This window comes from Sesamum indicum, linkage group LG12 (genome assembly GCF_026168435.1).
Source record: "Sesamum indicum cultivar Baizhima isolate 11 linkage group LG12, ASM2616843v1, whole genome shotgun sequence".
Taxonomy (NCBI): domain Eukaryota; kingdom Viridiplantae; phylum Streptophyta; class Magnoliopsida; order Lamiales; family Pedaliaceae; genus Sesamum; species Sesamum indicum.
In genome coordinates, this window is record NC_142668.1 from 5,857,041 (window position 1) to 5,874,720 (window position 17,680).

Sequence of the window (17,680 nt, forward strand, 5' to 3'; positions counted from 1 at the left end):
AAAAGATAGCACAATAAAATTTGCTTCATGGCAATTTATAGTTTAGGAAATATTTTTTCAAATAAAAAACTGATGGTTTGCTAATAGCAACATATCATCTAGGCACGTTTGTATGTGGCCCCTTGACATCTCCAATTGGTGTTCTCTCCGCTATTCATTTCTAGTTGCTGTTTCAAGCAAACATCTCTAGATCTTTCTCCAGTTGCTTCTGTAGGAGTTCATTTTCAAAATCTTATTATTTATATCTTTTTTAATTCATTTGTTTTTCCGACTTGCTCAGGGTTTCTGACCCTGACATATCAACTTCTTTCTTTGATTGTCCTTTTTGTTTCTTTATCTTCACCTTTTTCTATGAAGAGGCTTAATATTCATAGAATTGGAAGCATATATCTATTACATATATAGCTACAGATCAAGGCTTAAGAAATTCATAGTCTCAACTTGCGTTACTGCTAGAAAAATAATCAACGTTTACCATCTGACAATTTAGTTTACATGACTTAAATGCAGATAGGTTTCCATGATACCAGCAGTGGTACACGTGTTCCTGCAATGACTGACTATTTTGGCTTCACGATGGCTTCTCTAAATGAGAGTGGGAGTGTATTTGCCAATCCATGTAAAGGCGAGAAGAATATGAGCACACTTATGTATTTGCCCTTCAGTAGCTAGGCAAATAACAGTGAGGTCAGCCCTCTTGATCTTTTCCTTGTATGGATTAATATCTTCTTGCAAGTGCCATAATGAATGGGTTAGCATTCTATGTTTGATGGCGTCATCATTAGAACTTTTAGAAACCTGCCACAATGCTTTCACATATTTTGGTGATGTCTTAAGTGTTAACAGTTACCCCCTTTATAATGTGATGAACATAACTTCTTTATTCCTATAATGATTATCTCATAACTGTAAGAAACTACTGTAGTTAAGAAAAAGACTAACCATTACGACTCATATAGAGTTTTTTAACGATCCTAGTTACCGACTAATACACGCCTTGCCATCAACAAAGATACCCAACTGAAAAGATAGCACAATAAAATTTGCTTCATGGCAATTTATAGTTTAGGAAATATTTTTTCAAATAAAAAACTGTTGGTTTGCTAATAGCAACATATCATCTAGGCACGTTTGTATGTGGCCGCTTGACATCTGCAATTGGTGTTCTCTCCGCTATTGATTTCTAGTTGCTCTTTCAAGCAAACATCTCTAGATCTTTCTCCAGTTGCTTCTGTGGGAGTTCATTTCCAAAATGCTATTATTTATATCTTTTTTAATTCATTTGTTTTTCCGACTTGCTCAGGGTTTCTGACCATGACATATCAACTTCTTTCTTTGATTGTCCTTTTTGTTTCTTTATCTTCACCTTTTTCTATGAAGAGGCTTAATATTCATAGAATTGGAAGCATATATCTTTTACATATATAGCTACAGATCAAGGCTTAAGAAATTCATACTCTCAACTTGCGTTACTGCTAGAAAAATAATCAACGTTTACCATCTGACAATTTAGTTTACATGACTTAAATGCAGATAGATTTCCATGATACCAGCAGTGGTACACGTGTTCCTGCAATGACTGACTATTTTGGCTTCACGATGGCTTCTCTAAATGAGAGTGGGAGTGTATTTGCCAATCCATGTAAAGGCGAGAAGAATATGAGCACACTTATGTATCGGCCCTTCAGTAGCTAGGCAAATAACAGTGAGGTCAGCCCTCTTCATCTTTTCCTTGTATGGATTAATATCTTCTTGCAAGTGCCATAATGAATGGGTTAGCATTCTAAGTTTGATGGCGTCATCATTAGAACTTTTAGAAACCTGCCACAATGCTTTCACATATTTTGGTGATGTCTTAAGTGTTACAGTTACCCCCTTTATAATGTGATGAACATAACTTCTTTATTCCTATAATGATTATCTCATAACTGTAAGAAACTACTGTAGTTAAGAAAAAGACTAAGCATTACGACTCATATAGAGTTTTTTAACGATCCTAGTTACCGACTAATACACGCCTTCCCATCAACAAAGATACCCAACTGAAAAGATAGCACAATAAAATTTGCTTCATGGCAATTTATAGTTTAGGAAATATTTTTTCAAATAAAAAACTGATGGTTTGCTAATAGCAACATATCATCTAGGCACGTTTGTATGTGGCCCCTTGACATCTCCAATTGGTGTTCTCTCCGCTATTCATTTCTAGTTGCTCTTTCAAGAAAACATCTCTAGATCTTTCTCCAGTTGCTTCTGTATGAGTTCATTTCCAAAATGCTATTATTTATATCTTTTTTAATTAATTTGTTTTTCCGACTTGCTCACGGTTTCTGACCCTGACATATCAACTTCTTTCTTTGATTGTCCTTTTTGTTTCTTTATCTTCACCTTTTTCTATGAAGAGGCTTAATATTCATAGAATTGGAAGCATATATCTATTACATATATAGCTACAGATCAAGGCTTAAGAAATTCATACTCTCAACTTGCGTTACTGCTAGAAAAATAATCAACGTTTACCATCTGACAATTTAGTTTACATGACTTAAATGCAGATAGATTTCCATGATACCAGCAGTGGTACACGTGTTCCTGCAATGACTGACTATTTTGGCTTCACGATGGCTTCTCTAAATGAGAGTGGGAGTGTATTTGCCAATCCATGTAAAGGCGAGAAGAATATGAGCACACTTATGTATCGGCCCTTCAGTAGCTAGGCAAATAACAGTGAGGTCAGCCCTCTTCATCTTTTCCTTGTATGGATTAATATCTTCTTGCAAGTGCCATAATGAATGGGTTAGCATTCTAAGTTTGATGGCGTCATCATTAGAACTTTTAGAAACCTGCCACAATGCTTTCACATATTTTGGTGATGTCTTAAGTGTTAACAGTTACCCCCTTTATAATGTGATGAACATAACTTCTTTATTCCTATAATGATTATCTCATAACTGTAAGAAACTACTGTAGTTAAGAAAAAGACTAAGCATTACGACTCATATAGAGTTTTTTAACGATCCTAGTTACTGCCTAATACACGCCTTGCCATCAACAAAGATACCCAACTGAAAAGATAGCACAATAAAATTTGCTTCATGGCAATTTATAGTTTAGGAAATAATTTTTCAAGTAAAAAACTGATGGTTTGCTAATAGCAACATATCATCTAGGCACGTTTGTATGTGGCCCCTTGACACCTCCAATTGGTGTTCTCTCCACTATTCATTTCTAGTTGCTCTTTCAAGCAAACATCTCTAGATCTTTCTCCAGTTGCTTCTGTATGAGTTCATTTCCAAAATGCTATTATTTATATCTTTTTTAATTAATTTGTTTTTCCGACTTGCTCACGGTTTCTGACCCTGACATATCAACTTCTTTCTTTGATTGTCCTTTTTGTTTCTTTATCTTCACCTTTTTCTATGAAGAGGCTTATTATTCATAGAATTGGAAGCATATATCTATTACATATATAGCTACAGATCAAGGCTTAAGAAATTCATACTCTCAACTTGCGTTACTACTAGAAAAATAATTAACGTTTACCATCTGACAATTTAGTTTATATGACTTAAATGCAGATAGATTTCCGTGATACCAGCAGTGGTACACGTGTTCCTGCAATGACTGACTATTTTCGCTTCACGATGGCTTCTCCAAATGTGAGTGGGAGTGTATTTGCCAATGCATGTAAAGGTGAGAAGAATATGAGCACACTTATTTATCGGCCCTTCAGTAGCTAGGCAAATAACAGTGAGGTCAGCCCTCTTCATCTTTTCCTTGTATGGATTAATATCTTCTTGCAAGTGCCATAATGGATGGGTTAGCATTCTAAGTTTGCTTTTGCCCTTGTGCTAAAAAACAATCTTTAAATAACTTTAGGTTAACCGGATTTCCTTATGCATATTTAGTGGTCTATGCGACTGGAAGTGCTTGGGTTGCAGCTGTTACCAGCCTTTATTTTCTTCGTATCTTCACTGAGGGTGGTCTGTAGGTCTGTAAAGATTCTATCATTAAGTTCTGAACTCCAATATGGACAGAAACCTTCACTTTTGGTTTGAAAATTACAGTTCCTCCCCTTTTACTCATCTGTATCAATAACCATTCATACCAGTCGACATAACAGAATTTGATAGCGTCATCATTAGAACTTTTAGAAACCTGCCACAATGCATAAGATTCAGACATGAATGTGCACTTGCGTTATGTGATTGTTGCTCTGAGTAAATGTGGAGTAATTGAGGCCTAATTTCATGCATTCTGAATTGCTTTGAAATAGATTTGGAATGTCTTTGCTTCCACTCAATCATAGGAGTTCTTGTGAAATCATATTTGTTTGTCAAAACGCCACCCAATTGATCCTTATAAGTTTAACGTGGGACAGTGCATCATTTTGAAAAATTCAAAGGCCCTTCCCCTTTTGAAATTTCTTTTACCATGAAAAAAAAAATGAAGAAAGAATAGCAAGAAAAAGGAAGACTACATCTACTCCGCTGGTTTAGGTCACTTAGTAACTGGGTAACTTCATCACAAATGTTGTTATTCACGTAAAACGGTGACTAGAGCCATGAGTATGCAAAGCACTTTAGGTAAAACGTTTTTTGGTTGAGTAACCGGGTGCCTTCACCACAAGTGTTGTCATTCGCGTCAAAAGACCGAAATACGACGTTTTTTGGTTGAGTAACCGGGTGCCTTCACCACAAGTGTTGTCATTCGCGTCAAAAGACCGAAATACGGCCTAAAGAACGTAGTCACGGGCAAAAACAAAGAAAAAAGAAAGAAAATAAAAGCCATGACAACAAAAGGGGAAGAAAAAAGGGAAAAAAAATGGCCAAAGAAAAGAATGAACAAAAGTCGTCCCAACTTATGCAGAAATAAGGAGATAAAGGGTATTGTGTTGAAGCAACGAGTATGGTGACATTTAGAAACCTATGATTTTGTGGAAGCTTGATTGTTCTACTCTCTACTTGGCGAGACAAAGTGTTGTGATGTGATTGGCCTCTTACCCTCATTATGATAAGTTAGCGTTTGCATAACGTATTGCGGCATTTGTGTTTTGAGATTATCTGCATATGGGTTATAGGTTACCTTTGTTGTTACGGAATATTAGCACAATGTTGAGATCATATTTTTTGCAGTGTCGGACTTTTGCTTGAGGACAATAATTGTTTAAGTTTGGGGAGTTTGATAAGCTTAGTTTTACATATTTATAATAGCGGAAAATAGTATTTTGTTGTGCGGAAGGCAATAACTTAAAAAAAATTGCAATAGTCATTTCCTTCTATTTTTGGTTTATATCTAAAAAATGTCGTATTTTTTTATGGCTATCTGAAAATCCCGTGTAGAAGCCTTTATTTAGACTTTATATGACTACTATTTTTGGTTGGGAGGTGATAGATTCTGACCATGATATTATTTTACCAATATAACTCACAATAATTATTCTAAAAATGTTTAAATGCTATATTATTATGGTTGTCTTTTATTTTATGGATTATTCCTCTTAGATGACCATATCAGCACAGGGTAAATATAACCTCTCAAAGCTACATGAAATATACAATTTGGCTAAGAGATGTTTCGTGGTGGCATTCCTAAGAAGGATGGAAAAATTGACTGTGCTGAAGACTCTTTCAGCAGGCAAGGCAAACATTTTTTAATGTATCAGGACAACTGCAGGTGGAAACATATGCATGTGCGCTCAGTCATGTGTATACCTTCAGGCCAACATGTCGAGTATTGCCTGCGTGTCTGAAAGAGTGGTTATTCAAAGTATCCATGTCTCATCCTATACCATTAACATTCTAAGTTGTAATGTACTTTGACTTTACAAATGGATGGATTTGACCAGACAGTTAATATGAAGGTTATCATGGCAACTAACCGAGCTCACACTTTGGACCCTGCCCTCCTATGTCTGGGAAGACTTGATCGTAATACTGAGTTCCCTTTGCCAGATAGATGTCAGAAGAGGCTCGTCTCTCAGGTGAATCTCGAAGATCATCTACTATTTGACGTTTGCTGGTTCTTAAAGTAAACAAAACTGTTCTCACATCTCACTCATAAAAAGAAGTCTCAATCCAATGGTATTGTTTGCACTGCTAAAATGAATTTAAGTAATGAGTTAGATTTGGAGGATTATGTGTCTCGACCATATAAAATCCGTGCAGCTGAGGTCAGTGATTTTGCTCACTTTTTCCACATTCATACAGCAAGAAATATAGTTACTTATTTACAATTTTATATGCTAGAGACCTCTTCCTCTCATATCTGCCACGAATCCCCCCTATTTGACGCCATCTTATTTGAAGCTAATTTTTTTCTCATAATTATTTTGGTAGGATTGATTACCTTGAGAAGAACAACATGTTATTTGATACACCTCTAAGCACTCTCTCCATTGTATGCTGCACTTTAACTTGAATAAAGTCTATGACGTAGTAAAAATTTTGTGTATATACATATATGTGATATTAACTGCTTTATGACTCATACTCAAATATTGGAACTCATATCATTCTTCCTATCAAGTGTTGACAATTGAATTTCATTTATCTTTCATCTTGCAGATGAAGAGGAAGCTGCCGAAAGTTAATCGGGCTCTGGCAGCCCGACTTCTTGAGGAGGAGGAAGAGCTGAATGTGAATAAGGGAGCTCATGATGCAGATGTTCAGAAAACATCAAAGAAAAAGAAAGGCCTCACCAGTGAAGTCCTCAAAGATGAGAGGTTTACAGCTATGTTTGAAAATAAGGTATTTCATAGAGGTTCTGTTTATGCAAAAAACTTGCTTTTCTTGATTGCTGCTGTTAGTTATGATCAACCATGTAGTACCTTGTTCCCAGGGATTTGTGAAATAGTTGGAACTTTAATAACCCCTAGACAGTAAGTAATATAGAGACATAGAGACATGTGAAAATGCACAAGAAATGATAATCATTATACATATCTTTAGCGCAAAGAATCAATTTTGAGAGCAATGAGATACAGATATATCTCACAGGCTTGAGTATTAACCACCTTTATCCTCTGAAATAGCTCTCAAATTAGCGTGACAACCTTTTGAATAGTACACGAATGTATTGGGTCGAAAGATTCATTAATGATGATGGAATCACTTTTGGACTCGTACTCACAACATATGTATTGGAATTTGTTTACGTCCAAACAGCAGCCAAATTATGTGTCGTTTCTTGACACGGCTTGCAGGACTTTGTGGTTGATGAATTCTCAAACGAATACCTGGCTTTGCACCCAATGCCATCAACAACAAAAAAAGCCATCTTTGCTGGAGGAGCATTTTGAAGCTGTTGAAGAAGAGGATGAAAAGGCTATTGGTGGTTCTGATCCATCAGCAGCGAGTGAATTGTCAAAAGATGAGCATTAAAACACAAAGGCCAAATCCAAGAAAAAAGTACAAGCTCCTAGGTGAGACACATGTTTTCATTTGGACAACAGGAACAAAATTTCGTTCTTTGTGCATGCAAAAGTCATCACATAAAAACAAGTTCAGAGTGCACATTTACCTAATCAAGTCTTCAATATCATGTCATATCTGCAGATTTTTCGAAGTGAAGGATAAATGGCAAAAGAAGGGTTTTCTAAAAACCCCTCATTTTAAAAAGAGAGATGAAAAACCAACAGAGGGGTTGGGGTTTAGTACCACTGGCAGAGGGTTTATTACTCGGGTTGATGGAAGCCAAGATGTGTTTCTTTCATCAATCAGCACATCCAGGAGAAGCGGTGTTGGAGGTGGATGCGACACAAAAATCCAAGAAAGAAAACCCCACTAGTAAAAACCCTCAAAACTACTGTTCGCCTCCCACCATCAAACCCCATCCATACCCACATGTTTCCACTTCTCGATTTTTTTTGTTTCTTTTATTTAGGGTTTGAAAAGCCACAACACTAGAGAGGAAACGGCAAGAAAAAAGGAAAAGAAATTGACCGTTTTAGGGAACTTGAGGGGGGAATTGTTGGTTGCTTGGTTTATTGTTATTTTTGTGATAATTACTTTGGTAGGATTGATTAACTTGAGAAGAACAAGATGGTAATGCTAGATGATTTAGTTATTGATCAAAATCGATAAACTTACTCTAAGCACTCTCTCCGTTGTTCGCTGCACTTTTAACTTTAATAACATTTATGACATAGTAAAGATTTTGTGCATATACATGTATGTATATATTAATGTAATTTCAACTGCCTTATGACTCATACTTAAATATTGGAACTCATATCATTCTTCCTATCAAGTGTTTAGAATTCAATTTCATTTATCTTTCATCCTGCAGATGAAGAGGAAGCTGCCGAAAGTTAATCGAGCTCTGGCAGGCCGACATCTTGAGGAGGAGGACGAGCTGAATGAGAATAAGGGAGCTGATGATGCAGATGTTCAGAAAACATCAAAGAAAAAGAAAGGTCTCACCAGTGAAGTTCTCCAAGATGAGAGGTTTACAGCTATGCTTGAAAATAAGGTATTTCATAGAGCTTCTGTTTATGCAAAAAACTTGCTTTTCTTGATTGCTGCTTTTAGTTATGATCAACCATGTAGTACCTTGTTCCCAGGGATTTGTGAATAGTTGGAACTTTAATAACCCCTGGACAGTAAGTAATATAGAGACTGTGAAAATGCACCAGAAATGATAATCATTATACATATCTTTAGCGCAAAGAATCAATTTTGAGAGCAATGAGATATCTCTCAAATTAGCGTGACAGCCTTTTGAATAGTACACGAATGTATTGGGTGGATTTTATTTGATGATTAATGTACAAAGATTCATTAATGATGATGGCATCACTTTTGGACTCGTACTGATAACATATGTATTGGAATTTGTTTACGTCCAAACAGCAACCAAATTATGTATCTTTTCTTGACACCGCTTGAAGGACTTTGAGGTTGATGAATTCTCAAACGAATACCTGACTTTGCACCCAATGCCATCAACAACAAAATATGCCATCTTTGCTGGAGGAGCATTTTGAAGCTGTTGAAGAAGAGGATGAAAAGGCTATTGGTTGTTCTGATGCATCATCATCGAGTGAATTGTCAGAAGATGAGCATGAAAACACAAAGGCCAAATCCAAGAAGAAAGTACAAGCTCCTAGGTGAGACACATGTTTTCATTTGGACAGCAGGAACAAAATTTCGTTCTTTGTGCATGCAGAAGTCATCAAATAAAAATGCACATTTACCTAATCAAGTCTTCAATATCATGTCATATCTGCAGATTTCGAAGTGAAGGATAAATGGCAAAAGAAGGGTTTTCTAAAAACCCCACGAAAACAGAGAGGAAAAACCAACTGAGGTGTTGGGGTTTAGTACCACTGGCAGAGGGTTTATTACTCCGGTTGATGGAAGCCAAGATGTGATTCTTTCATCAATCAGCAGACCCAGGAGATGCGGCGTTGGAGGTGGATACGACACAAAAATCCAAGAAAGAAAACCCCACTGGTAAAAACCTACTGTTTGCCTCCCACCATCAAACCCCATCCATACACACATGTTTCCCCTTCTCGATTTTTTTTGTTTCTTTTATTTAGGGTTTGAAAAGCCAGAGCAGTTGAGAGGAAAGGGCAAGAAAAAATGAAAAGAAATTGATTGTTACAGGGAACTTGAGGGGGGAATTGTTGGTTGCTTGGTTTGCTGTTACTGCTAATTTTTTTGTGATAATTACTTTGGTAGGATTGATTAACTTGAGAAGAACAAGATGGTAATGCTAGATGATTTAGTTATTGATCGAATTCGATAAACTTACTATAAGCGCTCTCTCCATTGTACGCTGCAGTTTAACTTGAATAAAGTTTATGACGTGGTAAAGATTTTGTGTATATACATATATGCATATATTTATGCAATTTCAACTGCCTTATGACTCATACTTAAATATAAACTCATATCATTCTTCCTATCAAGTGTTGAGAATTCAATTTCATTTATCTTTCATCCTTCAGATTAAGAGGAATGCCGAAAGTTAATTAAGCTCTGCAGCCCGACTTCTTGAGGAGGACGAAGAGTTGAATGAGAATAAGGGAGCTGATGATGCAGATGTTCAGAAAACATCAAAGAAGAAGAAAGGTCTCACCAGTGAAGTTCTCAAAGATGAGAGGTTTACAGGTATGTTTGAAAATAAGGTATTTCATAGAGGTTCTGTTTATGCAAAAAACTTGCTTTTCTTGATTGCTGCTGTTAGTTATGATCAACCATGTAGTACCTTGTTCCCAGGGATTTGTGAAATAGTTGGAACTTTAATAACCCCTGGACAGTAAGTAATATAGAGACATGTGAAAATGCACAAGAAATGATAATCATTATACATATCTTTAGCGCAAAGAATCAATTTTGAGAGCAATGAGATACAGATATATCGGCTGGTCACGGGCTTGAGTATTAACCACCTTTATCCTCTGAAATTTAGGCTACATCATTGGGATATCTTTCAAATTAGCGTGACAACCTTTAACAAGAGATTGAAGCCCAATATTCATTGTGACAATAGTCTTAGATTAGTCAGGGAATTAATTTGTTGGAATGTGGATGTGTGGAGACTGAAAATTATTCGTTGGGGGTTGACAATTTTTAATGAACACGTAAACTTGTGAAGGAAGTTAGTGTCTTTAGAAAAATATGCGAATTATCCTGTGGTAGCACTTGAATTTTCTGATTGTTCTCGTCTTATCCCTTAGATTAATAGAAATTTTTGGTATAAGTCGAGATAAGTAAGAGAAACTAGCACTAGTGGCATATTAAAAAAAAAAATTGTATGAAGTGTGTTCCATTGACCGCATCAAATAAGCAATGTTCAAGAATCAGTACAAAAGCCTTTGTGTGAGCTTTTGGGCCAAAGCACTTTCATCTAAATAGTGCTCCTACATTTCTTTTGATTGAGGGCATCAAACTTAGTGTGTACATTCTAGAACTTGCTTGTGTAATACATTTTGAGTTCACATTCTTGTAAGATTGGTGCATGAAAGTGATAAGGGCACTTAGGAATACCCCATTGACCTCAAAAGAGCCTACCTTGAATTCACCCATAGCTAAACTCATTTGAGCCTTGGCTTTTCCTTTGTTGGTTAAACCGCGTTATAAGCTTAATCATCCCCTTCTTGATTATCTCCTGAAATGATTTTTGAACCCATTCAAGGGGGTGGTGTTGGCTTGGTTGTTTGTAAATTGACATGAAAATGAGAGAATGAAATGAGGTTGCATACAAGCGATGCACTGCTAGTCCCAAAGAAAAGAAAAGAAAAAGAAATGGGACGAGGAAATGAAAAATAAATGATGAAACAGAAAGAATAAAGAGAAAAGGAAAAAGAAGAAAAAAAGAAGGGAAAGAAAAAATATAGAGAAAAAAAAAAGAGAAACAAAAGAAAAAAAGAAATTGGACGAGGAAATGAAAAGCAAATGATGAAACAGAGAATAAAGAGAAGAAAAAGAAGAATAAAAGAGAGGAAAGAAGAAAAGATTCAGAAAAAAAGAGAGAAACAGAGAAACACAAACAGCAAAAGGAAAAATTGGAGGTGTTTGATGGTTCAAATCATTTGAATCGAGTTAAATGGCAGTGAGGTTGGAAGGATAAGCAACTAGGTTGGCATCACTCCTTTGAGTTCATAAGCCACAATTCAGCTTATCTTTTGCCACCCCTTGTCCTAAACCCCATTACAACCCATGGAAAGACCCTTTGATTTATGTATTAATTTTCATTTCGTTGGTGGAGGAGATTTGATTCACAAGCAAGTCTATGGTAATGACATTCTATGTATTGATTTGAGTGGAACCCAAATTCTTAAACACTTTATGAGTGATTAGAGTGATACCCTTGTGAGAGTGCTGAGACTTGTTTCATTTTATTTTGATGAAGTCAATGGGATACTTGTGTGCTGAATGTTGTGTTGCAAGTGCTTGTGTCAATATTGCTGGCTCTTCTTATACTATTAAGTCATATTAGTATAGGGGATATACTTGAATGATATGAAAGAAAATTTGAGAATTGCTACTTGGATAATTCGTGTATTTGGATTGAGACATGCTTGAGGAAAGTCATGGTTCCGGTGTGGGGGAATTTGATAAGATATATATTAAAACTATTGTGCATGCTTGTTTCGAGTGATTAAGAAAGAATTTGTTGCATACTTTAATAATGTTAAGTTACCCCATTTTCCTGGAGGATGGGAGTGGGAGTGGGAGTGTAAGGTAGGTTATAGTTTTTTACACATCACATTTGGAAGTTATAGCAGTGAGATTTAACTCTTGTGTTATTGTTATTGTGGTGAGTGGATTTTTGTGTGAAGTTCAGAGCTAGCATGCCTTAAAATTAATGTTGTGTGTCGTCTTTTACCTCTTTATTTTTGTTCTTAATAATTATTTCACCAATGGGATCAAGAGAAGCCTTTAGGTATCAAATACTACTTTACACTTCTTTTCTTTTATTGTTCATATATTCTCTTTTCAGTTTTGTTTTATTTAAAAATTTGTTTAATTATAGTCTATGGTTTTAGTTTAGAATATGCTAGCTAATATTTTTAGTATAATTAGTAAAGATATTAATTTCATATACATTTACATGCTTACAATATGTAAGTTATTTTATTTATTTCATATTAATGAATCAATGAGATGAAAATGAAGTGTAAATATACGAGGATAGAAATCGAATGTTCAGTCCTGATCTTGAGTTCAAAACTTCATGCTGTATTGCTTGTGATGAAGTTTCACCGATCTGCAGTTGGTTCCTTCTATGGATCCTTATGCATAGTTGGTAGATTCTGAAACAAAGAGAGCTTGTGAACATGAGCAGGGAATATTTTCATGTGTCACTTGTGGGATTTTTTGTTTTGCTTATGTTGCTATTGAAGCAGCTGCTCATTATCTATTGTTAGCCAGTTGCATCGCATTTAAGAATTGGGGTGCTGGTGATGATGACTACAATCACATCAGACATCCAAAGTCTCCCAACAGAAACCTTGGTTCAGGTATTTTCTCCTTCTTTTTCATGGTCTATTGAAAATTTACCATTTTATAGGCATTACTTTTCTCGTAACATATTGGCTGCTAATTCAAAGTTCATATTTCAATGAAAAATTTGCATGGGCAAATGCAGTAGTGCTAAAACAATAGCGTAAGGATCAGGCTTACTCATGTAACAAGCACTAACTACTCTTCTACTTGTCATATTCTATGCCTGATGTATGTCCATATGCGTCCATATACTGAAAATGATGTGTTGGCTATGCGACCATTTACCATCCCATGAGACTTCAGAACTCCAAAGTTTGTGGTGTGAATAATTAAATCACTCATGTTTTGCATACAATATGAAAATAGTTAGAAATGGAAATGGCAAGAAAGTCTAATTATACATTTTCTTTGCAGAATATTAGTATTAGGTATGCCTAGTTTGCTTATGGTGATTTTATGGTACAACATTCAATTTTGAATGTAGTGCATGAGAATTCTAGTGTTCTTATTGTTAAATCCATTTATGTTGAAAATATGGCTACGACTTGTGATTTGAACTTTCATGTGATCATTTGCAGGGATGGTAAGAAAGAAACATGTAATATACATTCGATCTCTGTGGCAAAGCATGTGTGTTGGGTCAAGACCTGATATGATTCTTCATCTGATTCAAGCACTGAGCTAAAGAAAGTTAGAGGTATCATGCAGTTGCTGCAGGCCAAGCCCATGTTCCACTCTCTCTGACTGCTGAGACTCTAGCTTCCCCTGTGGTCCATGTGATCATGGCGGCGGTGGTAAGACAAAACGGAAGTTTCTGGAAGTGTTGGACAATTAAGTTACAAAATGATTGAAATAAAAAGCATGACTTGGAAAATGCCAACATCCAAAGGCTAGTAATCCTACTGCAAAAATTAACTCTACTGGATTTGGTTTACAGAAGGTCATTAAAGTTGAGAAGGAAATGGAAAAGTCTAAGATGTAAAATCCGCTATTACATTCAAACAACGCATCTAAGTCTGGAAAGCCGAATATGAAAGGACTATCGTTGACAAAGTTGTTCACCCCAGTACTGTTTTCGCAGAATAGTAGTATTATGTATGCCTAGTTTGCTGATGGTGATTTTCTGGTGCAACAACATTCACTGTTGGATGTAGTGCATGAGAACTTGTAGTGCTCTTTTTTTTGTTAATCTATTTATGTTGAAAATATGGCAGTGACTTATGGTTTGTACTTTGATATGATCATTTGCAGGTCTGGTAAGAAAGAAACAAGGTCCTTTTGATATGCCAATGATATGCAAATATGTGCGGATCAGATTCAATCTATGTGCCAAAGTATGTGTGCTGGTCAAAATGAATCTGATTTTTCATCTGATTCAAGCACTGAGCCAAAGAAAGTGAATTATCATGCAAAGAAAGAAACAAGGTCCTTCTGATATGCCAATGATATGAAAATATGTGCGGATCAGATTCAATCTATGTGCCAAAGTATGTGTGCTAGGTCAAAATGAATCTGATTCTTCATCTGATTGAAGCACTGAGCCAAAGAAAGTGAGTTATCACGCTGTTGCTGCTGGCCAAGTCCATGTTCCACTTTCTATGAGTGCTGAGACTGTAGCATCCCCTATGATCCATGTGATCACGACAGCAGTGGCAAGACATTCCTAAGGTTGAGACTTTTGCTTGAGGACAATATAAGGTAGTACTGTTAGTTAAAACATGTTGAACCAGAGGGCACCAATTGCTTACCCTTTTCATTTATTCTTTTGTTACTATTGAAATTACTTTGTTTTTATTTGCTTTTCCTAGGTTAGTGAGAATGATTGCTGGTAGAAAGTGAGTCTTTGTACATTTTCTGCTATAATAACATTAACCAAGACATCATCAAAGTCAAATTTCCTTGTGGAAATATTTGTTAATCCTGCTTGTTCTGGTTTTGTAGGGAGTCAATCTTTTGGAGAAGTATGGCCTAAGCCCTGGTACATTGAAGGGAGAACAACACAAGGAAATAGGGGGATGAAAATGTTGGCAAAATCTTCATTAGTGATTTTGTGGTTTCTATGTTTGGTAGCTTACATTTAAGCATGCGAACTCGCAATTTTAGATATTATTGGCTTTTACTTGGTGGGGAATTTTCTTTTGCCATGAATTTTTGAGTTGAACCTCGTGGATACACTCCGTGACCTAGAGAATTTGATCTCTTCAGCTCTAGAAAAGATCATGTTATCTGGGTATCTATTATGCATTTGTGTTGCTGACAAAGAATGCATTAATTTTCTCTGTGATTCTGTAGACTTTGGGAGCATGGATGACATTTCTGAAGTTTCTGGTGGAAAGGATGGAAATGATTCTGAGTATGAGCTTTTGGTTTGCAGTCCATCCAAAATTGAGGTTAGTAAATCTTTTTTGTTAATCTGGGAGTTGGCTTACCAACATTGTTTTCATCCCAAACACTGAGGTGTTAAGCTTAACTGCTCAACTTCTATGCAGAAAGAGATATTGTATGAGATTACAGCAAAATGCTGAAACTGTTAATGTTACTCTTTATCAGCAGAAGATGATTATGTAGATGTTAAAACTTATCTAGCATTGATTATGTTGTTTCTTTCAATTGAGAGTTCATGGGCTGTGTTTCGGGCAGTCTTGTACTCAGCTTGAAGTTCCTTGATTGTACCAATTTCTGACAAGGCCTCGTAGCCACGTAATAAGACTTTGACAGGGAACACAAAATGAAAACAGTTGCTGAACTAAGGAGGGTAATCTTCCAGTGCCGATCAACACGGATTCACTTTACACGGTGAGAATATGGATTCACTTTACATGGTGAGAACATTCTATTATAGCTTCCTTTCATTCATCCTATTATAGCTCTTTTTCATTCGTACTCCAACCTTAAGAAAGAAACAGGATTAGTAAACAAATTGATTTTTCATTTATTTTTGTTCATTTCTAACCATTCGTTTCGTTTTGCGCACAGCCTATTGACAAGAAGCCAACGAAAGTTCAATCCATTGGTCACAATACTTAAGTTTATGTGATGCGCTTTTGATTGATAATTTTTTTTATGGGTGATTTTATAATGTTTATTCTTTAATATGCGTTTTATTAGTAAAAACATTAAATGAAACACATATTGCTTCAACTCCTAACTTAACTCAATCACTAAGTTTCCTATCTTAATTTTTTTGAAAAATATATTATTTTTTTGTTTATTTTCTAAGTTACTTCTAGTTCAATGCTTATTTTTTATTTACCTTATTTGAATGTTGACGATATTAATTGTTTATAGATTTTTTATTAGTTATCATATTCAATATATAGGTTATATAACTTATCATTATTTTAACTAATAACAAAGTTTTTATTATAGGGGCAATTAGTTATGAGGTCACGAAGGATTAAATTTAATTTCTATTTATAATTAAATTTTTATTATCAAAAGGTAGTGGATTTTTTATATAATTTATACAAATATAAATTTATAAATTCAAATTATTGTTTATAGAATATTAAATTATTTAATATATTAATAAAATTAGTTACTAGATTATAAGTTTAAATTAAAAATTTATTACACTACAAAGTAACTAATTTTTATTTTCAAAAGGTAGAGGGGAATTATGAGAAAGTATTATTTATACTAATTTATTTTATTGATCTTTGTATAATTTGCACCTCTATAACTATATTTTATTAACTTCAATGAATCTGTAATAATTTACATGTCTTAATAATTAAACTATTGGATTATATATCTAAGATATCAATAATATTAGTTGTTATATTGTAAATTTAAATTAAAAAAATCTCATATTGTACATTTTTAATAATAATTAATTTGTTACTTTTACTTGTAACCAAAATTTTGTTTTGAAAGAAAAAACTTACGAGAATGAATAATATGATTCTGTATACTTTTGTATTATTTTTTTATTGTATACAATTTACACCTCTAGTAATTGAATATTAAATTATTTATAAAAAATATTAATAAAAATTGGTATAGGTTATAATTTAAAATAAAAAATTATGAATATTATTTTAGATTTTTGAACTTATAAGGTTATTTTTTTATTTTTATTTATAATTAAAATTTTATAATCAAAAGGTAAGGGGGTATTATGGTAATGAATAATGTGATTAGCGATCCCATATATTTTTATTATTATTTATAAATTTAAATTATGTCTTTATTGAGTCTGTATATAATTTAGACCTCTTGATAATTGAAATATTAAATTATTTATTTAATATATCAGTATAAATTATTGTAAATTTTTAGACTTAGAACATTAATTTTTTTAGTTACCAACATTTACACCTCGAAATATTTAAAATTATAAATAATTATTTATAATTTCTGCTGATTCAAATTTAAATTTTTTTATTGAATTATATATAGTAATTAAATGGAGAGGATTTATTACACTTCTAATAATTAAAAGTATTAAGCTATTTACTTAATATTATTTAAATTAAAAAATGATTACCATTTAATAATTATAATATTAAATTGTATATAGAACTTACATCTCTTAATAATTAAATATTAAATATTTTATTCAATAAATAATAATAATAAGATAATTAGATTAATTTTTATAGTTGATTACAAAAAAGCAGATAATATTTATAATATGATCCTATATATTTTTGTATTATTTACATTTATTTAAATTTAAATTGTTTTGTTAATTTTCTAATTGAATATGTATATAATCA

At 34.1% G+C, this 17,680-nt stretch overlaps 1 protein-coding gene across 1 annotated transcript; it reads left to right on the forward strand.

Annotated features, from left to right (window-relative positions):
• Positions 1–514: 514 nt before the first annotated feature.
• On the forward strand, positions 515–16,144 carry LOC105178713 (uncharacterized). The gene is made up of 13 exons (XM_088876477.1): positions 515–687; positions 1,534–1,710; positions 2,556–2,732; positions 3,579–5,983; positions 6,567–6,749; positions 7,205–7,423; positions 8,290–8,472; positions 8,853–9,109; positions 9,232–9,455; positions 9,956–12,973; positions 13,538–13,753; positions 14,211–14,657; positions 14,901–16,144. The coding sequence occupies exons 4-6, from the start codon at positions 5,831–5,833 to the stop codon at positions 7,298–7,300; spliced, it is 432 nt and encodes a 143-aa protein (XP_088732603.1). The 5' UTR covers positions 515–687; positions 1,534–1,710; positions 2,556–2,732; positions 3,579–5,830; the 3' UTR covers positions 7,301–7,423; positions 8,290–8,472; positions 8,853–9,109; positions 9,232–9,455; positions 9,956–12,973; positions 13,538–13,753; positions 14,211–14,657; positions 14,901–16,144.
• Positions 16,145–17,680: the final 1,536 nt, after the last annotated feature.

Excerpts from the sequence above, each read along its gene's own strand:
- LOC105178713 (XM_088876477.1), top strand. The coding sequence starts at position 5,831 with ATGGATGGATTTGACCAGACAGTTAATATGAAGGTTATCATGGCAACT. Across the intron at positions 5,984-6,566 it reads AGAAGAGGCTCGTCTCTCAG|ATGAAGAGGAAGCTGCCGAA; the intron begins GTGAATCTCGAA and ends TTCATCTTGCAG. Across the intron at positions 6,750-7,204 it reads CAGCTATGTTTGAAAATAAG|GACTTTGTGGTTGATGAATT; the intron begins GTATTTCATAGA and ends CACGGCTTGCAG.